Genomic DNA, 19,353 nt, shown 5'->3' with positions numbered 1-19,353 from the left:
ATTGCAAGTATAGATTGTATCTAAGGGTAGGTTTGAAAAAGTTGCAGTAGGGCTTTTAGTTACGAGTAGTGCTAGGTGTACATAATTTTATACAAAAAAATTATACATATATGACAATTGATATATGATGTTTTAATTGGAGTTGTTGATATAGATAGAGGGACACATTCTAATTAAAATCCACCACATGTCATTCTGTACAAAATTTTGTACACCAAACATTTTCCTTTAGTTACGGTTATGCCCGTTCATGAGGCCCCTGATGACATTTTAGTGTCCTATTAGACATAAGTTAATTATGTTCCCTTTCGATTAATAATCAATATTTCGTGGTAAACTCATGTTACAGATGCCAATCTTCTCAGAAAAATACATTTTGAGATTAATGATTACAACATAAGAACACTGTCACTCTCCTGAACTTCTATCCAGATTTTCGAGTTAATGAGAGTAAACTTGAATAACATGAAGTGAAGGCTTTAAAGGTATTGTTGTGAACCTTTCTACTTCAGCATCCTCTCCTTCATTATATGCTTCCTTATGCCTGGGAAATGAACGTTTATAACGTAATCTTTCCAATCTATGGAACCTACGTCGAATCCAAACACTTGTCTTTCTTCTTCAGACAAGCACTTCATTAATTCCTCAACATTGCTGTTGTCAAACCTGCAAATGTATATGTTATGTACATAATTTTAGTAGAAAAATGTAGGTTTTCGAGTGAAGCAGACAGTTACCTCCCAGTATAAAAAGTGTAAGGTTGGTACAGATTAGCCAAGTACTTCAAATGTTCTTCTGTTTTTCTTCTAATAAGTTCCTGTCTCGGAGAAATCTCTGTACTGCCATTAGTTTTCTGCATGTCGGACAACAAATCTTGTATGGAGGTGAAGAACTTGAATGCTGAAATTTGGATTGGATTTCCTTTACGATCAAAGCAAGGACTTAAACTGAAATGCTGATAGGCCAGGTCTAGCAAGTCCCGGGCCATCAAAGGATGTGCAACAGATGAGGTAATATGGTACACATGATCATCACCTGGGGTGGCCTTTTCGCAACCATGTTTTGCTATAGCTGCTAATGTTGAATTAACAACAATGTCAGCTGGTACCTGCAATTATTAGTATATGAATGCACCAAGTACAAATTGCTATCAAGCGCAATTCAAGTTTTAGTCTGGCCTTTCAGAGATTATGCTGATCAGAGTTTATTTCTAGCTAGTTTATGCATCTTGCAAAAGAATACACATCTGAAGTAGAAGAAACTTATGAATACACAAAAGAATACCCGCTTTCTAACAAAAAACAAAAAAGTACAGAAAATGATTTTCAATTTTTGGAACATCGTGAAAAGGAAAGTGTGTTAAATAACACCGAAGGAGTATGCCTTTTACCATGTCTGCAATTGTATCGGGACTTGAATAGAATCCGGGGAGCTTCCCTTTTCCATACCACAGGAAAAATGGATCCATCATCCTGTGCACAAAAGGAAATTTCTACCATTAGTTGAATCAATTTTTCTTAGTCTTAAAGCATGTACATTAAATCTGTCATTTTTATTTTCAGTGGTCTTCATACTGCAGACCTGTTTCCTTCTATCCAACCGGAGAATGGTTCTTCTGAAGTGCTCGTAATAACACTTGGCCGGAGTATGATTACAGGCATTTCTCCTTTTGTATCTTCAACTACCATTTCTCCCATTGCTTTCGTAAATGAATAAGTATTTGGCCATCCATATTTCTGTGCCCTGCTCCATCAAATTTATAATTATTTTCTTTTCTTAACAATAAATAATCAGACACACTGCAAATGATGTTGATCTTGTTATAGAATCCGTGAAGAATGAGGATAATGTAATTGTATAGGAGTTTTACAAAAATACTCGCCTTCTCATACCAAAATCCTCGAGTTTCTGATCAATTTCATTTTTTTCAAAAGAGTCTTTGATTTCTGATACAAGCTTTATTTCAGCTTCAATATCCATGCCATGGATATGTTTATGTTGAGCTTCACTTATGTCTGCATTGCTTGCTACATAATGTCCCTTACCCAATGATTCTTCAATGATCTCTCCTTCGCTTTGTCTACAAGCGTAAGCTTCATACATGTAGCAATAAAATTTTTAACAATTTACAACTTGAATTCATAAGAAACTAATGTTGTAAAGATATATTACTATGGTTGGTTACCTGTTGATACGTGCACATATAACTTGAGATTTTCACAGTTTTTAGCAAAATTTACAATCCTCGCAGCACCTCTCGTGTTAATATCAAGAGCAATGTCAGGCCTGTCAGAAATAAGAGGATCAGAACTCAGAAGGACAAAACATATTATACAAGGCAGATTGCATCTATCAAATTATCAGCAGGCTTAAGTACCTTTCGTCGAATGTTGTAGTGGCTGCAGAGTTGATGATTAAGTCCACTTCTCGTGCTATACGATTAGCTACATCTGCCTCGATCCCTATATTTGTTTCAGACATATTTCCAACCACAGGAACCAACTTACTCAAGATAAATTTTTCAAACAATGTTCCATGCTTCTCTCTTAGGCACTTGAAGAGCTCCGTATTTACAATCTGTTGCATGCAATATAAATAATAAGTGCACCACAATCTTAATGTTATTATGCATGCACAGAAAGTACAAATTGATTAATCGACATACTTCATTCATCAATCTTTCCGTTGCAGCCTCTTCATTCTTGGCTTTAATAAGCAGAAATATCTTATCCACCTCTGGCAAGGTCCTCAGAATCTTCTCTACAAGAACTGTACATGAACGAGAGTTGAACCCGAAACGATTAAAAAAACAATAAACAAGTGCACAACTACTGCAAAATAGCCTGCGGGTTGGCTCAGTTGGTTAAAGAAAGGATAACTATCCTCTTGGTCACAGGTTCGAAACTATTGCGTGAGCCTTAACCAGTGCGCACCCCAAAGGGTAGCGGCTGTGAGTTACCTACGATAAAAAAAACTACTGCAAAATAAAAATTTTACCCTTTGCTAAAAATCCAGTTGCGCCAGTAATAAGAAGCTTCTTCCCACCGAAAAATTCTATGATACCAAGACCATCATGCCTTTTCGAACTCAACTGACCATTAATCGATACAGATTCCGTGTCAACTGTAGCACTGATCTTCCCATTCTGACCAGAAGAGATGTGTTTAGGTATCTGCAGATTTTCATGCCTGCAGAACACAGTAGTAGTAGTACTTGTCATCTTGTTTCCCAACAAACTTTCAGTAGAAACTTTATTTATATTTAAATTTTGTCTACTTGAAATATGATACATGTTTGGCAAAGTAGCTCTCATGGATAGCATCAATGCAGACATGATATGCTTATAAATTTATGAAAGTTTTAACTAAACAATTGTATTTGCAGTGGCATTACAAATAATTTGCTTTCAACATATATGGATATAGTACTTAGTTGCAAAATCAGGAATTATTTATTTACTTGGCATTGCATATCACTCATAGAGGTTGGGTAAACTATATTATAAGGGCCTTTTTTTCTCTTGTTTTTCTATTTTCAGCAACTAGTCTGGTCGTTTTTTGTTTTTTTCTAACTTTTGTTTGTGTTGTGCAGAGCTAATTAATAATATAAACAAGGAAAACAATTTTAACCATATAATTTAGGAACATGCATGATTTATTTTTCATTTAGACCTGATAATTTTATAATAAGACACTACAAACCACCGTATAATTTAGGAACATGCATTATTTATTTTTCATTTAGACCTGATAATTTTATAATAAGACACTACAAACCACCATATAATTTAGGAACATGCATTATTTATTTTTCATTTAGACCTGATAATTTTATAATAAGACACTACAAACCACCGACACTATAAATTATTTCATGTTATTATTGAGTCTGATGGTAAAGTGGCATATTGTGGTTTTTGTTAAAAATATCAAACTTATAACTCTTAATTCTTCGGTAAATAGCTGGTTTGAAAAATCTTAAAATAAATAACTTATAACTTAAAATGAATAATTGATTTATAAGTGATAAATTGATTAATACATATGTAATATCCCGACTTTTCAACAATAACTATACTTAAATATTCAGCTAAAACTTCAAATTATATTCATAATAAGAATAAGTTTCTAATTGTTCACAAAATTCTAAAATCCAAAATCATCTAGCCTGAAAATAAAGTCAACGCAGCTTCAATCCAAACATAATAACGAAAACATTATTTCAGAGTAAACTCAAATCAAGTCCATCTTTAAGATATCCTAAAAGTTAAGCACCTGAAAATTTGTAAGTAATGAGTCAAAGAGTCCAACACAAAAACAACTCTACACTAGTGTATTAAAGTATGGGCCTGGTTCGGCTCGGTTTCCGGATAAAACCGGAACCGGAACCGCAACCGCCGGTTTGGATTCGATTTCGGTTTAAAAACACCATTTTGATTATAATCTGTTCGGTTTCGATTACTAAATCGATAAATATAAAATTAAATAATGTGTTCTAACACAAATAGCACGACCTGTTTGCAAAAAAATAACCAAAATCAGAAAATAAGGCTGCAAGACAAAAATGAAAATAAAATAAAACACGTACTACTGTGCATACTACAACTAGGGCTGTACGCGGTTAAGTTTGGTGCGGTTGGGAGGTCAAAATCGTACCAAACCATATATAGCGGTTTTTTTAAATCTCCAACCTCGACCGCAATTGCGGTTGCGGTTAATCGCGACTTTTTCAACCGTGCGATTGCGGTTGGTACGGATTGACTTGCGGTTCAACCATCAACTTGTACGAAAATGACAAATAAAAACAATTCATTACAATTATACTTATCAAATATTAGAAATTTTTAAAATTAAATGTACTGCAAAAATACAAGTGGTTACTACAAATTATATATAGTTGTTTCTGTGTTTGATGATATATATTATATCCCAAAACCCCAAACTCTTTATGTTTTAATCTTATATATGATTGTTTCTACGTTTGATGATATATATATATATATATACTCTTTATTAATAATCAAAATAATGTATAATTTGGTGCCAAGAGTACGAAAGTACCAAAATACCAAATTTTGGTACTTAAGTGACATAAGTTGAATTCTATTATTTATAAACTTTGTTTTTAACACAAATCGACTTCCATTATTTGTAATTTTATTTTCTTTGCAAACTACTAAGTAAATTACTAACACGAATTAACTTATATTCTCTGTAAATTTTATTTATTTATAAATTATATTAAAATTTTATTAAGTTACATTAAATTAAGTAATATAACATATATTTTACTTTTACTTTGAAAAACTACTAACTGCAAATTATACTATTAACACGAATTGACTTCTATTCTCTATAAATTTTATTTTCTATTAGTTAGTGTCAATCCGTGCCAGTTTACTTTTAAATTGGATAATATTATTTTAAAAATAATTAAGTAATAGCAAATGACTTTAGTAATATTTATTAACTTTTAAACTGAAAATTGTTGATTTAATAATCGTATTTGTTACTGTCCATCACAACGTTTATTTACTTAAAATTAAAAAATATATTTTAACAATAACAAATTTATGTGCGTATTTAGATTATATTAAGTAATATTAAATTAAGTTTAATAACATATTTTTACTTTTAATTTGTAAATTATATTTTATCGAAAATCGGGTAATATTAAATAAACTATATTGAAAAGACTAATTATAAGATAATTATCAACTAATATTAATTAATATTAAATTATCTAAAGAACAAATATTTGGTTCGTAAGATAGAGATACAATTTGTTTCACAAAAATAAAACTAATATGTTAGATTTCTATATCAATTAAAACAATGCAAAACTAGAATTATAGCGTAAATTTCACAACTTATTCGATTCTTTTTAACCACATAACTATTTTTGCAAGTATCAATTTAATATTTGATATTAATATATTAATTTTAATTTGTGTTTCGCACAAATTATGAATAATTTTCTATAATTATTAATTCGATATTTTTAGTCTCGGGCTCGTATTTCGCACGGGTTATTAACTACTCCCTATATCCCTAAATACTTTTCCTTTTTGTATTGAACATGTTTACCAATGCACACTTTTGATTGTTAATAAGTTTCGTATCAGTATTAAATATAAAAACTTCATTGTATTAAAGTACTTATAAATACGAATATAACAACATCACTCATAACTATATTTGATCTTATAAATTAGACGTAAATTAGTAGTCAATCACTTAACATGAATAGTATAAAAAGTCAAAACATGAGATGTTTTTTGGGACGGAGGGAGTATCAACTATCTATACAAATAAGCGGAACCATGAAAGTTCTATGGAGACCACTTTTTTTTGGAGACCTTGGAGACCACTTATGTTCTGCGAGCAAAATATTGCACAAAAACATTGCAAAACATATTATTTTGCGAATCATACTCTACAAAGATCCTTATTTTATTCAAAATCTTGAATATCATATATGTACTGCTTGTAAAACATTACAATAATATTTTATTCTGCAAAACATATTAAGTTTGCAGAACATTTGTTTAGCTTGCAGAACTTACAAATTTTACTTATTAAACTTATATGATCTTCAACAATTTTAATGAATTAGTGATACTTGTAAAACATATTTCATAAAATAATATATTTTAAAGTATTTTGATTACAGAACATATGTGGTCTCCAAGGTCTCCGATGAAAAAGTGGTCTTCATAGAACTTTCCTCTATATTATATATATAGAGGAAAGTTCTATGAAATCTTGCACAAAGACAGGTAGCATACATGATATCAGGTCTACTAACAGTTAAATAGAGTAAAGAGACAATCATACCACTGTAGTTAGTAATATCTAGTGATGAACCACAATCTTTATCTAACTTGGTTGCAGTGGCCATGAGAATGGATGCAGTTGAACAATCTTGCATTCCAAATTACTTGAGTAAATTTATGGTGTACTTGGATTGACAGATAAAAGTACCTTCTTCATTTTGCTTGACTTGAAGTCCCAGAAAATAACTAAGTTCTCCCATCATACTCATTTGATATCTTGACTGCATTAGCTTTGCAAACCTTTCACAGAGCTTGGCATTTGTAGAACCAAATATGATATCATCAACATGGATCTGTACCAAAAGTAAGTCTTTTCCATGGTTGAGGTAGAACAGTGTTTTATCAATTGTACCTCTATGAAATCCACTTTTCAGAAGGAATTGAGCTAAAGTCTCATTCCATTCTCTAGGAGCTTGCTTAAGGCCATAAAGTGCTTTGTCAAGCCTAGAGACATGATTTGGAAATTTTGAATCTACAAAGGCTAGAGGTTGTTCCACATAAACCTCTTCTTCCAATTCTCCATTGAGAAAAGCAATTTTCACATCCATTTGAAAGACTTTAAACTTTGTGTGAGCAGCATAAGCCAAAAAGGTTCTTATGGCTTCCAATCTAGCAACCGGTGCAAATGTTTCATCATAATCAATACCCTCCTATTGACAGTAGCCTTTAGCAACCGGCCTTGCTTTGTTCCTTGTAATTATGTCATCATTGTCAATTTTGTTTCTGAACACCCACTTTGTGCCAACAACTGATCTGTTTTTTGGTCTTGGTACTAGGGTCCAGACTTTATTTCTTTCAAATTCATTTAACTCTTCCTGCATTGCTTGCACCCAATCAGCATCTTGAAGATCTTCTTCCACTTTCTTTGGTTCATATATTATATATGGATTTGTGCGATTGAGCGAATTACATATACAGCCCTAACTACAACAACATATTGTTCTCTTTCTAGAATTGTCATCACCAAAATGAGGTGAGTTATTTAAAAAAGACTAAAATTAGCAAAAGATACATCTTTTAGAATTTTGTTGAAAGCCAAGGTTCAGGATCAAATTCATCTTCTTGTATATGAACTTAGAATGCAATACTGACTGGTCATGACAATTAGAATTCAATACTAACTGGCCATGATATTTATAGAAAAATTTAACCAAATTTGGACATGCCAAACTCCTCTCGACATTTCCTTATCTGCCAGATTACCACTGTCAACTGCATTTAAAAGAAAATGAATCTGTTCAGATTTGATGCTAAAAGAACCTGCTACACTTCATTATATTAACAACATACTTGTACACTGACTTTTTAAAACAAATTTAGCAATAGCATGTTATAATTAATGGAAATTCAAAATAACATATATATATATATTAGAGTAAATTACAGGGACGTGGCTAAAATATACACGCATTTTTAAAATATTGGTCGAATTTTCAATTTAACAAAATGGTAGCTGGATTTTCTTTCCGCCTTTCAAAATTGTGTCTACCGTCAACTCCGTTAAATTTGGTCCGTTAACTTAATTAAAAAATTTAAACTGAAGGGGTATTTAGGTAAAATACACCTCTATTTAGGTTAAAAGTTTAAACATATAAAAAAGGCACAGTGAAATCATTTTTATTTCCTAAAGCAAGGAAATAAATATGGGAAGACTTCTTTTCGGCACCCAAGAACTGAGGGTTTGTGTTATCTGTCAACTGGGGAGAAAGGTAGGTATCGGTGGAGGTCATCATCAGGCGCGGCGACAACAGTAACGGCGGTGGTGGTTATTGATCGGAGATGGAGAAGGGGAGAGATTGAAGTAACTGTGTTCGTGTTATGCTTTCAATTTTCAAAGTCTTTGTTCTTGCTATTCGGAGTGGGTTTTTTATGAAAAAGATAAAAAAAATTGGTGGATTTTGATGAGAAACTGTGATTTAGAAGTTGTATTTTTGTTGGGTTTGATTATTAATTAAAGGGGTGAGAGTAAAGTGTATCATAGAGAGATGCTTGAAGTTGTGTGGGTGTGTTTTGTATGTCGATATTTAGTGTCCGATTTCGAGGTCGCCGGAAAGTCACCGCCACTCTTTTTCTTAATTTTCTGGATGATACTCTGCTTGTTTGACGATTTAAATTCATGTACCAATCTTTACAGTCTTGATCATGAATATGTGTTAGGTACAATCGAGTTTTAGATCGATTCTGTGATTCCCGATTTCAAAGAATTCGCCGGATTTAATTATTTAAACAGAATTGATGTTAAGGATTGTTTTGTGCTGCATATTTTACGGGTTGATTTGATTTTCTAGTTTGTGATATTGTGATTTAGTTTAGCTCAACCGAGGGTTTTGATTTTTGCGATTGTAAAAAATTACAATGGAAAAACAATCAGGAAAGCAGAGAAAATGTATGCTGAAGATGATGATAATTAAAATATATAAAATATAATTATTATAAATATGAAAATTCCAATTTTACCCTCCGCTCCGTCGGAACCGTTAGGGTTATTTGACGGTAGACACGTTTTTAAAAGCCGGAAAGGAAAATCAGCCACATTTGTGTGAATTTGAAATTTCGGCCAACTTTTCGGAAATGCGTGTATACAATAGCCACACTTGTGTTATTTACTCTATATATTATAAGTGTAAAATATAATATTTATTTATTTGATATAGTAACCGGTTCGGTTCGATTTTTATCGGTTCAGTTGGAACGCATAATCAGAACCGAGCCATTTAAATCGGTTCGGTTTTTTAATTTTCGATTTTGGTTTCAGATCGGTTGTTCGATTTTCTCTGGTTTCAGTTTGGTTTCGGATTTAATTCGATTTTTTCTCAGCCCTACTCGTTATGCACACTAACTCGCTTGATTCATTAGAAACTAAATTATCTCACACTCACCTTTTCAGGGGTGTAATTCGAGTCGGGCGGCTCGTGAGTTCGCCCAGTTCGAACTCGTTTAAGTGGGCTCGACTCGACTTGTTTAACTGACTCGTTTAGTTAAACTAGTCGAGTTCGGATAAAGTTTCCGACTCGTTTAATTAAACGAGCTGACTTGACTCGTGAAATTAAGCGACGCGAGTTCATGCAAATCGTCTCGACCCGACTCGTAAATTATACGAGTCGAGTTCGGTCAAGAATTTAGACTCGATTAGAAGGGTCGACCCTATGTATTTGGGTGCTCTAGGCGGGATTCAAAAATGGTGCCCCATATTCATAACCAAAAAATCACAATAAGATATATTCATTGTATAAAAGAAAACTTACTTGAATCTAAAGTAGCATGTTAATATAATGAATTTCTTGTACGCTAAATATCCAAGTTTTCAACCTCCTGCAATAATCTCCTGCAAGCCACTAATGTAGTATCATGAATATAGAACAGTCATCATTACTAGTACACAACAATGTCAAAATAAAGTTATAAAAACGAGTTTACCTTTATTGATTTTGAAACTTTTTTCTAGGCTTTTGAGATGTGAATCTCTCTATGATTTTGCTATAATCTAGAGAACTTGTCAGCTCACTTTCAATAGACAATAAAGCCAATCCATTAAGTCCATCTTGAGACATCGAAGAGCGGAGATAAGATTTGATCAGTTTCAATCTAGAAAATGTCCTTTCCGCCTCTACCACTGTAACAGGAATGGTCACAAATTTCTATAAGCTATCCAAGCATTTGGATAATTTATTTATCTTGAACTAGAACTTAAATAATTAAGCACATCTATTGCCTTTGTTATCTCATCGGGTATTACCATTCAAAGCACTAGTAACTCGTTAAACAACTCTGCGCCAACAATATCATATCGCATATCATGTCTAAGAAATCCCTCAAGCTTCATGCAACAAGATTTTAACCCCTCATCACCAGATAAATGCTTCTTCAGGTTAAATAAAAACCCAAATTTTTCCTTATAATCTTGAAACTGTTTAAACCGTTCTTTGAGTTGAAAAGCACCTTGATCAACAATATACAAGAAATAATACCTTCTGAATTTTTGTTCAGCACTCAAGTTCTGATCATCATCAGCTGCAGTAACCCCAAGATCATCAAAATGAACAAGCCTATGAATTTTTCGCTTTTCAGGAAACACAGGCTCCACATCCAACTCCAAAGCCAACTCTTTTGCCTCCTTCTTACAAGAGTCATAACCAGTTTCTCTAAACTCATTAAAGAAATTTATAAGTTCTTCCAATCTTGAGAATGCAATATCAATATCAATATCTTCAAGTTGTAAGAACTTACTAACTGCATTAATGATATTTAACAAGTTAAACCAGATGCACATAGAAAATAGAAACTCAAAACTCTCAATTTCATTTTCAACTAAACTTCTAGCTTCACACCTTATCATAGAGTCTTGAGTTACATTACTAAGATGAACCAATGCATCTCTTAGTTTAGAAGTCTGAAATCTTACCGCTCTCACGCTTTCGATGTGACTTTCCCATCTTGTTGCACACAGTGGCTTTAATGTTAGGCCGTTAACAAATTTCTTGAGAATTTCCCATCGCTGTGTTGAAGATGAAAACAAAGTGTATAATCTTTGTATAACCCCAAAAAAATTAGACCCCTTGCTACAACAGTTTCCATATCACAAAGTACAAGATTTAGACTGTGACAACTACATGGAGTGTAAAAGGCTCGGGGATTCACATCAAGTAGTTTTTTCTGAACCCTTTTATGTTTCCCTTTCATATTTGCCCCGTTATCATATGCTTGTCCTCTAACATCATCAATATCAAGTCCAAGATCACCAAGAACCTCTTCAAGCTTGCTAAAGAGCCCAAAACCTGATGTATCATCAACTATCACAAACTGTATAAAAAATTCTTCAACTTTAATCGGAGATACAGTAATATCAACGCACCGAATTATTAAAGACATTTGCTCCACACGACTTTTATCTAGCGTACAATCCAAAATGACAGAAAAGTATCTTGCTTCTAGAATTTTTTTTATAATTGAATCCTTGATCTCATTTGCCAATGCCATTATTAAATTATTTTGAATTTTATGGCTCAAGTAATGTGTATGTAAAGTACCTTCCTTGACTAGTTGGACGTGCTCTTCCATTATTGGATCAAATTGTGCAAGCATCTCAATGAATTTACAGAACAATTTTGCAAGCAAGAGTTTGGACCACAACAATAATCCTAACCAGGACTTTTTTCCAGCGCTCTATCTCTTTTTTAATCCGATCTTGTTCAATCTTATCAATTATTTCATTTTTCTCCATCCGCACTTCTAACTCAATCCAAGCGCTCATATTTACTAAATGACCATTACTGCTTTCATGAGATCTTAACTTAGCAGCAAGATTGTGCCAATCATCAATTCCATCTTCTGCAAAATTTGTCTTGGCCACATCATGTTTAAATAACATACAACAAAAACAGAAGACTTTGTTTGTTGAGAGTGAATAAACAAGCCACTTCCTATCTTGTTTGTCTCCATTAGGTAGAATCCGAGTGTAATGCACCGAAGAAAAATGTCTATTTCTTGAATCTTTTGGAAAATGTTCTAAAATTATTCTGATAGGTTCTTTTCTTACCAATGAATCTCGTAGCCACTGATCAATTTTCTTCCACGTACCAGGATCATAATTGATACTAACATCTGAAATTTCTTTCTCAGTCTCTTCTACATTATTCTCGACAAGCCATCTTTTAAATTTTGAGTTTCTGGCTCCTCTGTTTCAGTCTCCTGCTCAAATTCAGTATATGTGGCTTCATTCTCAGATTCTTTTCTAATATTTGTATTCTCAATAGGAACCCCAATATCACCACTATTAGTTGTTTTTTTTTCCCAAAAACTTGTCAAGAGAGCCCATTTGCAATTTCTCTGCTTCCGCCACTTTCAATTTCTTTTGCCTTTTTTTATGTCCCGATAACTGGTTACGCTTCATTTTCAAATTATCTAGTCATCAAACAAAATAATGCAATTAAATTTAGTCACCAATCCCAAATCAGTAAATCACAAAAGACATACTACTTTTTACAAAAACAAATCTCAATTATTCTCTAATTATTCACATCAAATCCTTAAATTGAAAAATAATAATAAACAAATAGTAAATTACAATATTATTAAAAAAGTAATTAGAATAGAAATCTTTAAACCATACCTATGTTATAATTGCTGAATTGCAAAGCACAGATGATCCGATCTTCACGATAAGTCGATGACTTCCAGTGTTTTGATAATTGATATTCAGAATGAACAGAGAACAATCTGTGTTCTGTATTTTATTCGGTAGTTAAGCAGAGGGAAGGAGAGGGTTTTGTACTTTTGTTATATGACTTCATCTGGCCATCTGGGATAATAGGTATAGACGCGCATAGTCCAAAAACTCAATTTCTCCAAACCTTTCACATTTTTACTTTGTTTTGTTTATTAAATAAATTTATTAATTATTTTTTTAAAGTAAATTAAAGTAAATTATATTTTAATTTTAAAATAAAGTTATCACAAAGATAATAATATATTTTAAAATTTTAATATGTCCCCCAATCACATATATATTAATGTATTTTAATTAAAATTTATATTTTAAAATATAAAAAATAAAAAAAATAAATACATTTATATACATATGTTATTAAAATATTTTGTTACCCCTGTGCATGGTGGTGCTTTAGGCGGCCGCCTTATCCAAGGGCCCGCCCTATCGATTAGTTAAATAAATCTATCCATCCAAGACTCGACTCAATTAATCTTCGTTCAAATTACATCCGGCTCGTTCGAATTACAACCCTGGACGTTTTATTGTTATCGAATACATGGAACAAATTAATATAGCTCCAACTTCTGAAATTGCTGTTGCTAATTAGACTTTGGGCCCAAAATTACAGGCCTGCTGATTCCCAAACAATAAAAATCATCCAAGAGTCCAGTAATACTTAAAACCACTACTGGACTGTAAAACAAGGCCCATCCAGACGAAGCTTCGCGATCTTAATCATTCGAAATATGACCAATAACAAATTAGTTACAAAACACGCGAGAGAGAGAGAGACAGAGAGAGAGAAGCGAGAGAGAGAGAGAGATTGTACGAGAAGCTTGCGATTTCGAGATAATCAAATCAACGCGTCTCTAGGTATAATTTCTCAACGATTTATTCTGTTAATTTCACGATTCATATATATAATTGTGTATACAATATAAATCTGCACCTTTTGATTTTATTTTTGTTAATTATAATTGTTAAATTCTGATTTGATTTAGCTTGTGTGTTTATAAAATTTTGGATAGTGTTAATTTAAGTGTATGATTCATTTTATTGATTGAACAAATTTCGTGTTATTTGATTTAATTAAGAAATTTGTATGCGTTTTATAATTGCCCGTGAAATTGCAACTTGACTGTGATTAATAAAAGAGAAATGCTAGAATTTACGAAACTATTCCCGGAGCTGTTCCCGAATGCTGAGCTAGCATGATCTAATTGGATATAGTATATTTTAAATACGAAGAGGGCCCATGTGTGTTTATATGCGCTCCACGAATTTAAAACACGGACACTTGTCATTACAGCCCGATCGAGATTCTAATTCGTGTTTATATGCGCTCCTCGAATTAAAACACGGACACTTGTCATTACAGCCCGATCGAGATTCTAATTCGTGTTTTTATTGATCCGGTTTGAAAGTTGTTTAAATGGCCACTAGATGATATGCTTAAAAATGGTAGATTGATGTACTTACTGTTAATTATTTTATGATGATGTTTTTCTTTCTGTGAATGTAGGGTAAAAAATGAGGGGTAGAAGTTACCGTTACAGTCCTTCACCGCCAAGGAATTACAGAAGCAGTAGACGTCGGAGTCCTAGTCCAAGGGGTTCGTATGGAGGCCGTAGTAGAGACGGTCCTACTAGTCTACTGGTTCGCAACCTTCGTCATGATTGTAGGTATGGTACTACTTGTTTTTCTTAATTGATTGTTTGTAATAGTACTCTAGTTTTATAATGTTTTTATCTTGCTAAGAAAAAAATGTGTCTTTTAAAGGCGACTTGTTACACTCAAATCAGCTTTATACATCATTTTTTATCTTTTTCTTTCTGTGTAAGAATCATTTTCGCACTAAGGTTGTTCGACGTTAATTGAAATTTCTATTTAGTCTAACTTTTACTTAAAAGTACAGAATTTCCATGTAAAATTTCTATTTTTGTGTTCACGGTATACTTAGAGTTCCGAGATGTAACTCATGTATTATGAAGACTATTATGAAGACTGGTGCTGATGTGCTAATGTAAAATGAATTAGAGCAAGTCCATTTAGTTGTAAAGTGTTTAGCATAGATTTCGCTATTAACATAATCTCACATGTTTAATAAATATTGCAGACCTGAAGATCTTCGCAGACCATTTGGCGAGTTTGGTCCTCTGAAAGATGTCTACTTGCCGAGAGATTATTATTCTGGGTAAATAGTGGCTGACCCTTGGATTAGAATCTTGTTAGTTCTTAAAAATAGTTTATAAATGCAATTGGGCTGTAAATTTGGCGTTGATGGCAATTTGTTTTTTTTTTCATATTGAAAGATACGAAGAACAAGCACTTGTTAGACACCGTGCAGGATGATTAATTTACCTTTAATTAATCGTAATACGACATGGTTAGAAGCCACTTTAATTGCATAAATATCACTTCTATAATGGAGTTCCCCAATTGTTATTATGGGGATTGCTCTGTTTGTCTTTTATTTAGTTGCATGCATTTGGCATTCACACAAAAGGTAGACTCAGTGTCAATTTGCTGTTTTTTTTCTTATTGAAAGTTTCCAAGACCTACAAGTAATAAGACTCTGGAGAAGATCTTATTTTACATGAAGATTGAAGGTCGAGTTGAGTGTCAGTACATAAATGAAGATTCAAGTCATCAAGAATTTCAAATCATTATAACCTTAAATCCCACAAGGTTAGAAGCTGCTTGATTGCATCACTGGATCTTATCGAAGTAAATCTCTCAGAGATAATTGCTTCATACGTCTCTCCCTCCATCCCCTTCCCGTTTTCCCAGAACTATTCAAGGAGGGAGGATGATTCAGTCACATGTGTTCAGCATCACACAGGATGGAATGTCATATATACATTGTTATAGAATCTGACTCATTATCTTTATTTTGCAGGGAGCCTCGCGGGTTTGGTTTTGTGCAATATCTGCATCCTGCTGATGCTGAAGAGGCCAAATATCATATGGATGGTCAAGTTTTCCTTGGTCGAGAATTGACTGTAGTATTTGCTGAAGAAAACAGGAAAAAACCTCAGGAAATGAGGGCAAGGGAACGTGTCAGGTTTAGCTGTTATTATTTGACTTATTTACTGCTAAATGAACGTATTTACCTACCATATTTTTTTATTCGTCTTTGACAAGGCTTGGACCCTCAGCCTTCAGGAAGCAACAGCCCTCTGGTCTAATTATCTCCTATTCTCACTGCACATAGTGATGGCTTTTGCATGAGCTGCAGCATTTTCTTCTACTTCCAAAGTCTATTAAAAAATTATTACAAGCATGTAACAATGCCAGCCGTAGCCCTGGCTGCTTATTATTTTGTTTAAAAATAACAAAAAAGGATAGAATTTGCTATCTGTGAGAGCAAGCTTCTTAAAATAGAATTCTATGATCCAATTTTGATGTTTTATATGGATTTTTCTGTTTTCAGAGGCCGGTCCTATGACAGGAAGCCATCCCCACAACGCTATAGAAGGTCTTATTCCCGCAGTCCAGATTATTATTCACCGTCACCAAGGCGTAGGGAATATTCGAGGTAATTTTATTAAATCTATCATTAATATGTTGAAGCTAATTTTGACGCTTCCAATGCCGGATTCTCTTTTAGATTTCATTAATTAAGCTCGAGAATATGATGTATATATTGAAGCTTCTAAATAGAAAACCTTTCTTAAGTTGACCTTTTACATGTTATTGTAAGTTTTTAAATATATTTCCCCCCCTTCTTTTTAGAACAAATTTGGACCGTTTTCTTTACTAGTAATAATGAGTTTTTGAATTCAAAGAATATTCAAGGATATGAAGAAATCTATAGCCTAGTGGGTATCAGGGGAATATTAACTTTCCCTCTGTATACTTCAAGAACTAATGTACAGAAAACTGTGTGTTATATAACCCAAATATAGCATTGTACATAGATTTTGGTAGTCTTATAGTCCTGATTGGATTTCATCAGGTACTATTGGTTATAAAGTTTAATACATGTTGAATCATATTTATACATATGATTGTATGTGCATCAATATTCTCGACGAGCTTCCAGAATTTGAAAATGACTCTAAATGTTGAAATTTGTCAGCTTTGCCTGTGCCTGACTGAATACTTTAGACTTGATGGAATAAAGTGTACATGATTTTAAATATCTGAATCTGTTCTTTGTTAATTATTGTTCAGGTCAATTTCACCTCCTCGTAGGAGCTACCGAGAAAGGTCTTACTCCAAAAGTCCTCATGGTCCTAGGAGTCGAAGCAGAACCCCTGTGAGCAGCCGTAGTTGGAGCAGGAGCCGAAGCAGAAGCCCTGAACAGTATTAGAGTTTGAATTGGCATCTAAATGCCCTAGTAGTTTAATATTGAGCTTGCTTTAGAAGAATGGGATGATGCCATTGTTATTTGCCTGCAAACTTAATCGAATATTTCATTATCTTGTACTTTTAGAGCTTTACCTGGAATGTTTTTATGACGAATTAGAGCAAACATAACTGTCCCCTAATTATCGCTCCCCGTACAGTTGGTATGAATGGTCACAACAACCATTTCTACTAAGCACCTTCTCTTGTTTGATAGAGTACTACTGATGCGTCGGAAGAATTAATAAATGCTGATAGTGCTTATTTGTTTCACCGTACGTTGATCAGTGATCTATCGTTGCGAATGTTTTATAATGTTTGGGCAACTTATTAGACTTGAAATTCCAAATATTAACTAAAGGTACCAAATTCATGCAAGTGCTGGAGCCTGGAGCTGAGTACGAATGTTAGTTGATTTCATAATCTTAGCTCATAATATGTAGATAAATACAGAGTAATGCTACATGTTTTAAGATGAATTATAGAAGTGTTCTGAATTTACATTCAAACCGTTAAGAAACCGGAAAATTTGGTTTGGACGGTTTGGATCGGACGATTTGGAGAATTTTTGCTCGGTCGTAACAATTATCCCAAATATTTTCTAATTTATAAATTAAAAATAAATTATAATTTGGGACTCATATTAAAAGGCGCGTCCAAAAGTGCGTCCAAAAGTGCTACTCCCTCCGTCTCAATTTATCTATCTTATTTGAATTTTTAAGGTCAAATTGATTCAATTTTGACCGAAATTTTATATAGTATAATATCGAAAATACTTATAAAATTTATATCATTAGAAAGTATACTTAATCTACTTATATATGTATATTTTAATTTTTCAAAACAATGAAAAAATGAGTTTTTATTTACGGTTAAAATTAAGTCAATTTGACTATCAAAAATCAAACAAGATAGATAAATTGGGACGGGGAATATTATTCTCGGAAGAAAAGGGTTTTACGTATTGATGATGCAAATATTGCAATGCTTATATGTTGATGCGCCAAGAGAAGGAGAAGAATTAATGCATGTGCCTATCTAAATCGAAGTGGTTTAATGCACGAAAAATTAAAATTAGAGCACCAAACTAACTACTACCAGAAAAGCTATAATTACAAAATATAAAGAAGATATCGACATATAACCTGCCTTGCTTTGCGACCCTTGTAAGCTCCTCTTATTTGCTATACCAACTAGATCACACATATACGCACAACCATATATACAAACACAATAAAATTTATAAATATTTTAAATTAAGGGGGTCGATGGTTCGGAGCAATCGATTGCCGATAACAACAGTAAGATACTACTTCCTTCGTACAAAATTAATTATCACATTTGACTTTTACATGTATTTTAAAATATTTTAACTGTATAGCTTATTTGATTAATTTTTAAAATTTTTGTTTTGTGAATAAAAAATTAAATTTTAAACTTTTATTTACAAATTTTTTTTTAATAATAATCAATTAAGATAATTGTTCAAGATATTTTAAATTAAATGTGACAATTAATTTGAGATGAAGAGAGTATATGCAAAAACTCTTCATTGTGTTGGGCTGTTGACGTAACATACTATAAGGAGAAAATTTTGCTTATAAATGACGAGCCTCATCAAAATATATAATTTAGTAGGAAAAAGTAACAATAATGATTAAAGTGATGGATCTAACCAATATTTAATGTATATAGGGGTTGTAGTGGAAGAAATGAGGGGGTGTAAATGGATGGGGTTAATTTTTACAATTTAAAATTTTACTATTTTGGATAATATTTGTAATATATAAAATTGAATAAGATATCTAAAAAAAATATATAAATGAATGAGATAGAGAGAATATCATTACTTTAAACTTTAATTTTTAAGTTCAAATCAAATTTTGTGGTCACCCTGATGCCATACATACTAGGTACTAAAACTAGAAGTTGTGGGCGGTAATCCCTAATTATGATTTGC

The 19,353-nt window shown here is 32.7% G+C and overlaps 3 protein-coding genes across 5 annotated transcripts; 1 reads left to right on the top strand and 2 right to left on the bottom strand.

Moving 5' to 3' along the window:
- Positions 1 to 234: 234 nt before the first annotated feature.
- LOC141692675 (fatty acyl-CoA reductase 2, chloroplastic-like) lies at positions 235 to 3,402 on the bottom strand. Of its 3 annotated transcripts, XM_074497589.1 has the most exons (10): positions 2,998 to 3,401; positions 2,666 to 2,769; positions 2,468 to 2,577; positions 2,378 to 2,437; positions 2,186 to 2,286; positions 1,883 to 2,093; positions 1,582 to 1,743; positions 1,391 to 1,472; positions 738 to 1,108; positions 235 to 666 (listed from the first exon to the last, which is right to left on the bottom strand). In XM_074497589.1, the coding sequence occupies exons 1-10, from the start codon at positions 3,332 to 3,334 to the stop codon at positions 504 to 506; spliced, it is 1,701 nt and encodes a 566-aa protein (XP_074353690.1). In that variant the 5' UTR covers positions 3,335 to 3,401; the 3' UTR covers positions 235 to 503. The 3 variants fall into 3 exon arrangements, with proteins under 3 accessions (XP_074353690.1, XP_074353691.1, XP_074353689.1); XM_074497588.1 differs by having other exon boundaries at positions 237 to 666; positions 2,378 to 2,577; positions 2,998 to 3,398; XM_074497590.1 differs by lacking the exon at positions 1,582 to 1,743 and having other exon boundaries at positions 2,378 to 2,577; positions 2,998 to 3,402.
- A 7,172-nt stretch (positions 3,403 to 10,574) lies between these two features.
- On the bottom strand, positions 10,575 to 11,812 carry LOC141692163 (uncharacterized). The gene is made up of 2 exons (XM_074496900.1): positions 11,423 to 11,812; positions 10,575 to 11,330 (listed from the first exon to the last, which is right to left on the bottom strand). The coding sequence occupies exons 1-2, from the start codon at positions 11,810 to 11,812 to the stop codon at positions 10,575 to 10,577; spliced, it is 1,146 nt and encodes a 381-aa protein (XP_074353001.1).
- Positions 11,813 to 13,783: 1,971 nt separating this feature from the next.
- Positions 13,784 to 17,671, top strand: LOC141692724 (serine/arginine-rich SC35-like splicing factor SCL30A). The gene is made up of 6 exons (XM_074497649.1): positions 13,784 to 13,916; positions 14,566 to 14,725; positions 15,160 to 15,237; positions 15,943 to 16,107; positions 16,477 to 16,581; positions 17,220 to 17,671. Exons 2-6 carry the CDS (start codon positions 14,574 to 14,576, stop codon positions 17,356 to 17,358), a joined length of 639 nt encoding a protein of 212 aa, XP_074353750.1. The 5' UTR covers positions 13,784 to 13,916; positions 14,566 to 14,573; the 3' UTR covers positions 17,359 to 17,671.
- Positions 17,672 to 19,353: the final 1,682 nt, after the last annotated feature.

Source organism: Apium graveolens, chromosome 10 (assembly GCF_009905375.1).
Source record: "Apium graveolens cultivar Ventura chromosome 10, ASM990537v1, whole genome shotgun sequence".
Lineage (NCBI taxonomy): Eukaryota > Viridiplantae > Streptophyta > Magnoliopsida > Apiales > Apiaceae > Apium > Apium graveolens.
Note: the sequence above shows the minus strand (reverse complement) of the source record. Positions and strands in the feature narration are given on the sequence as shown.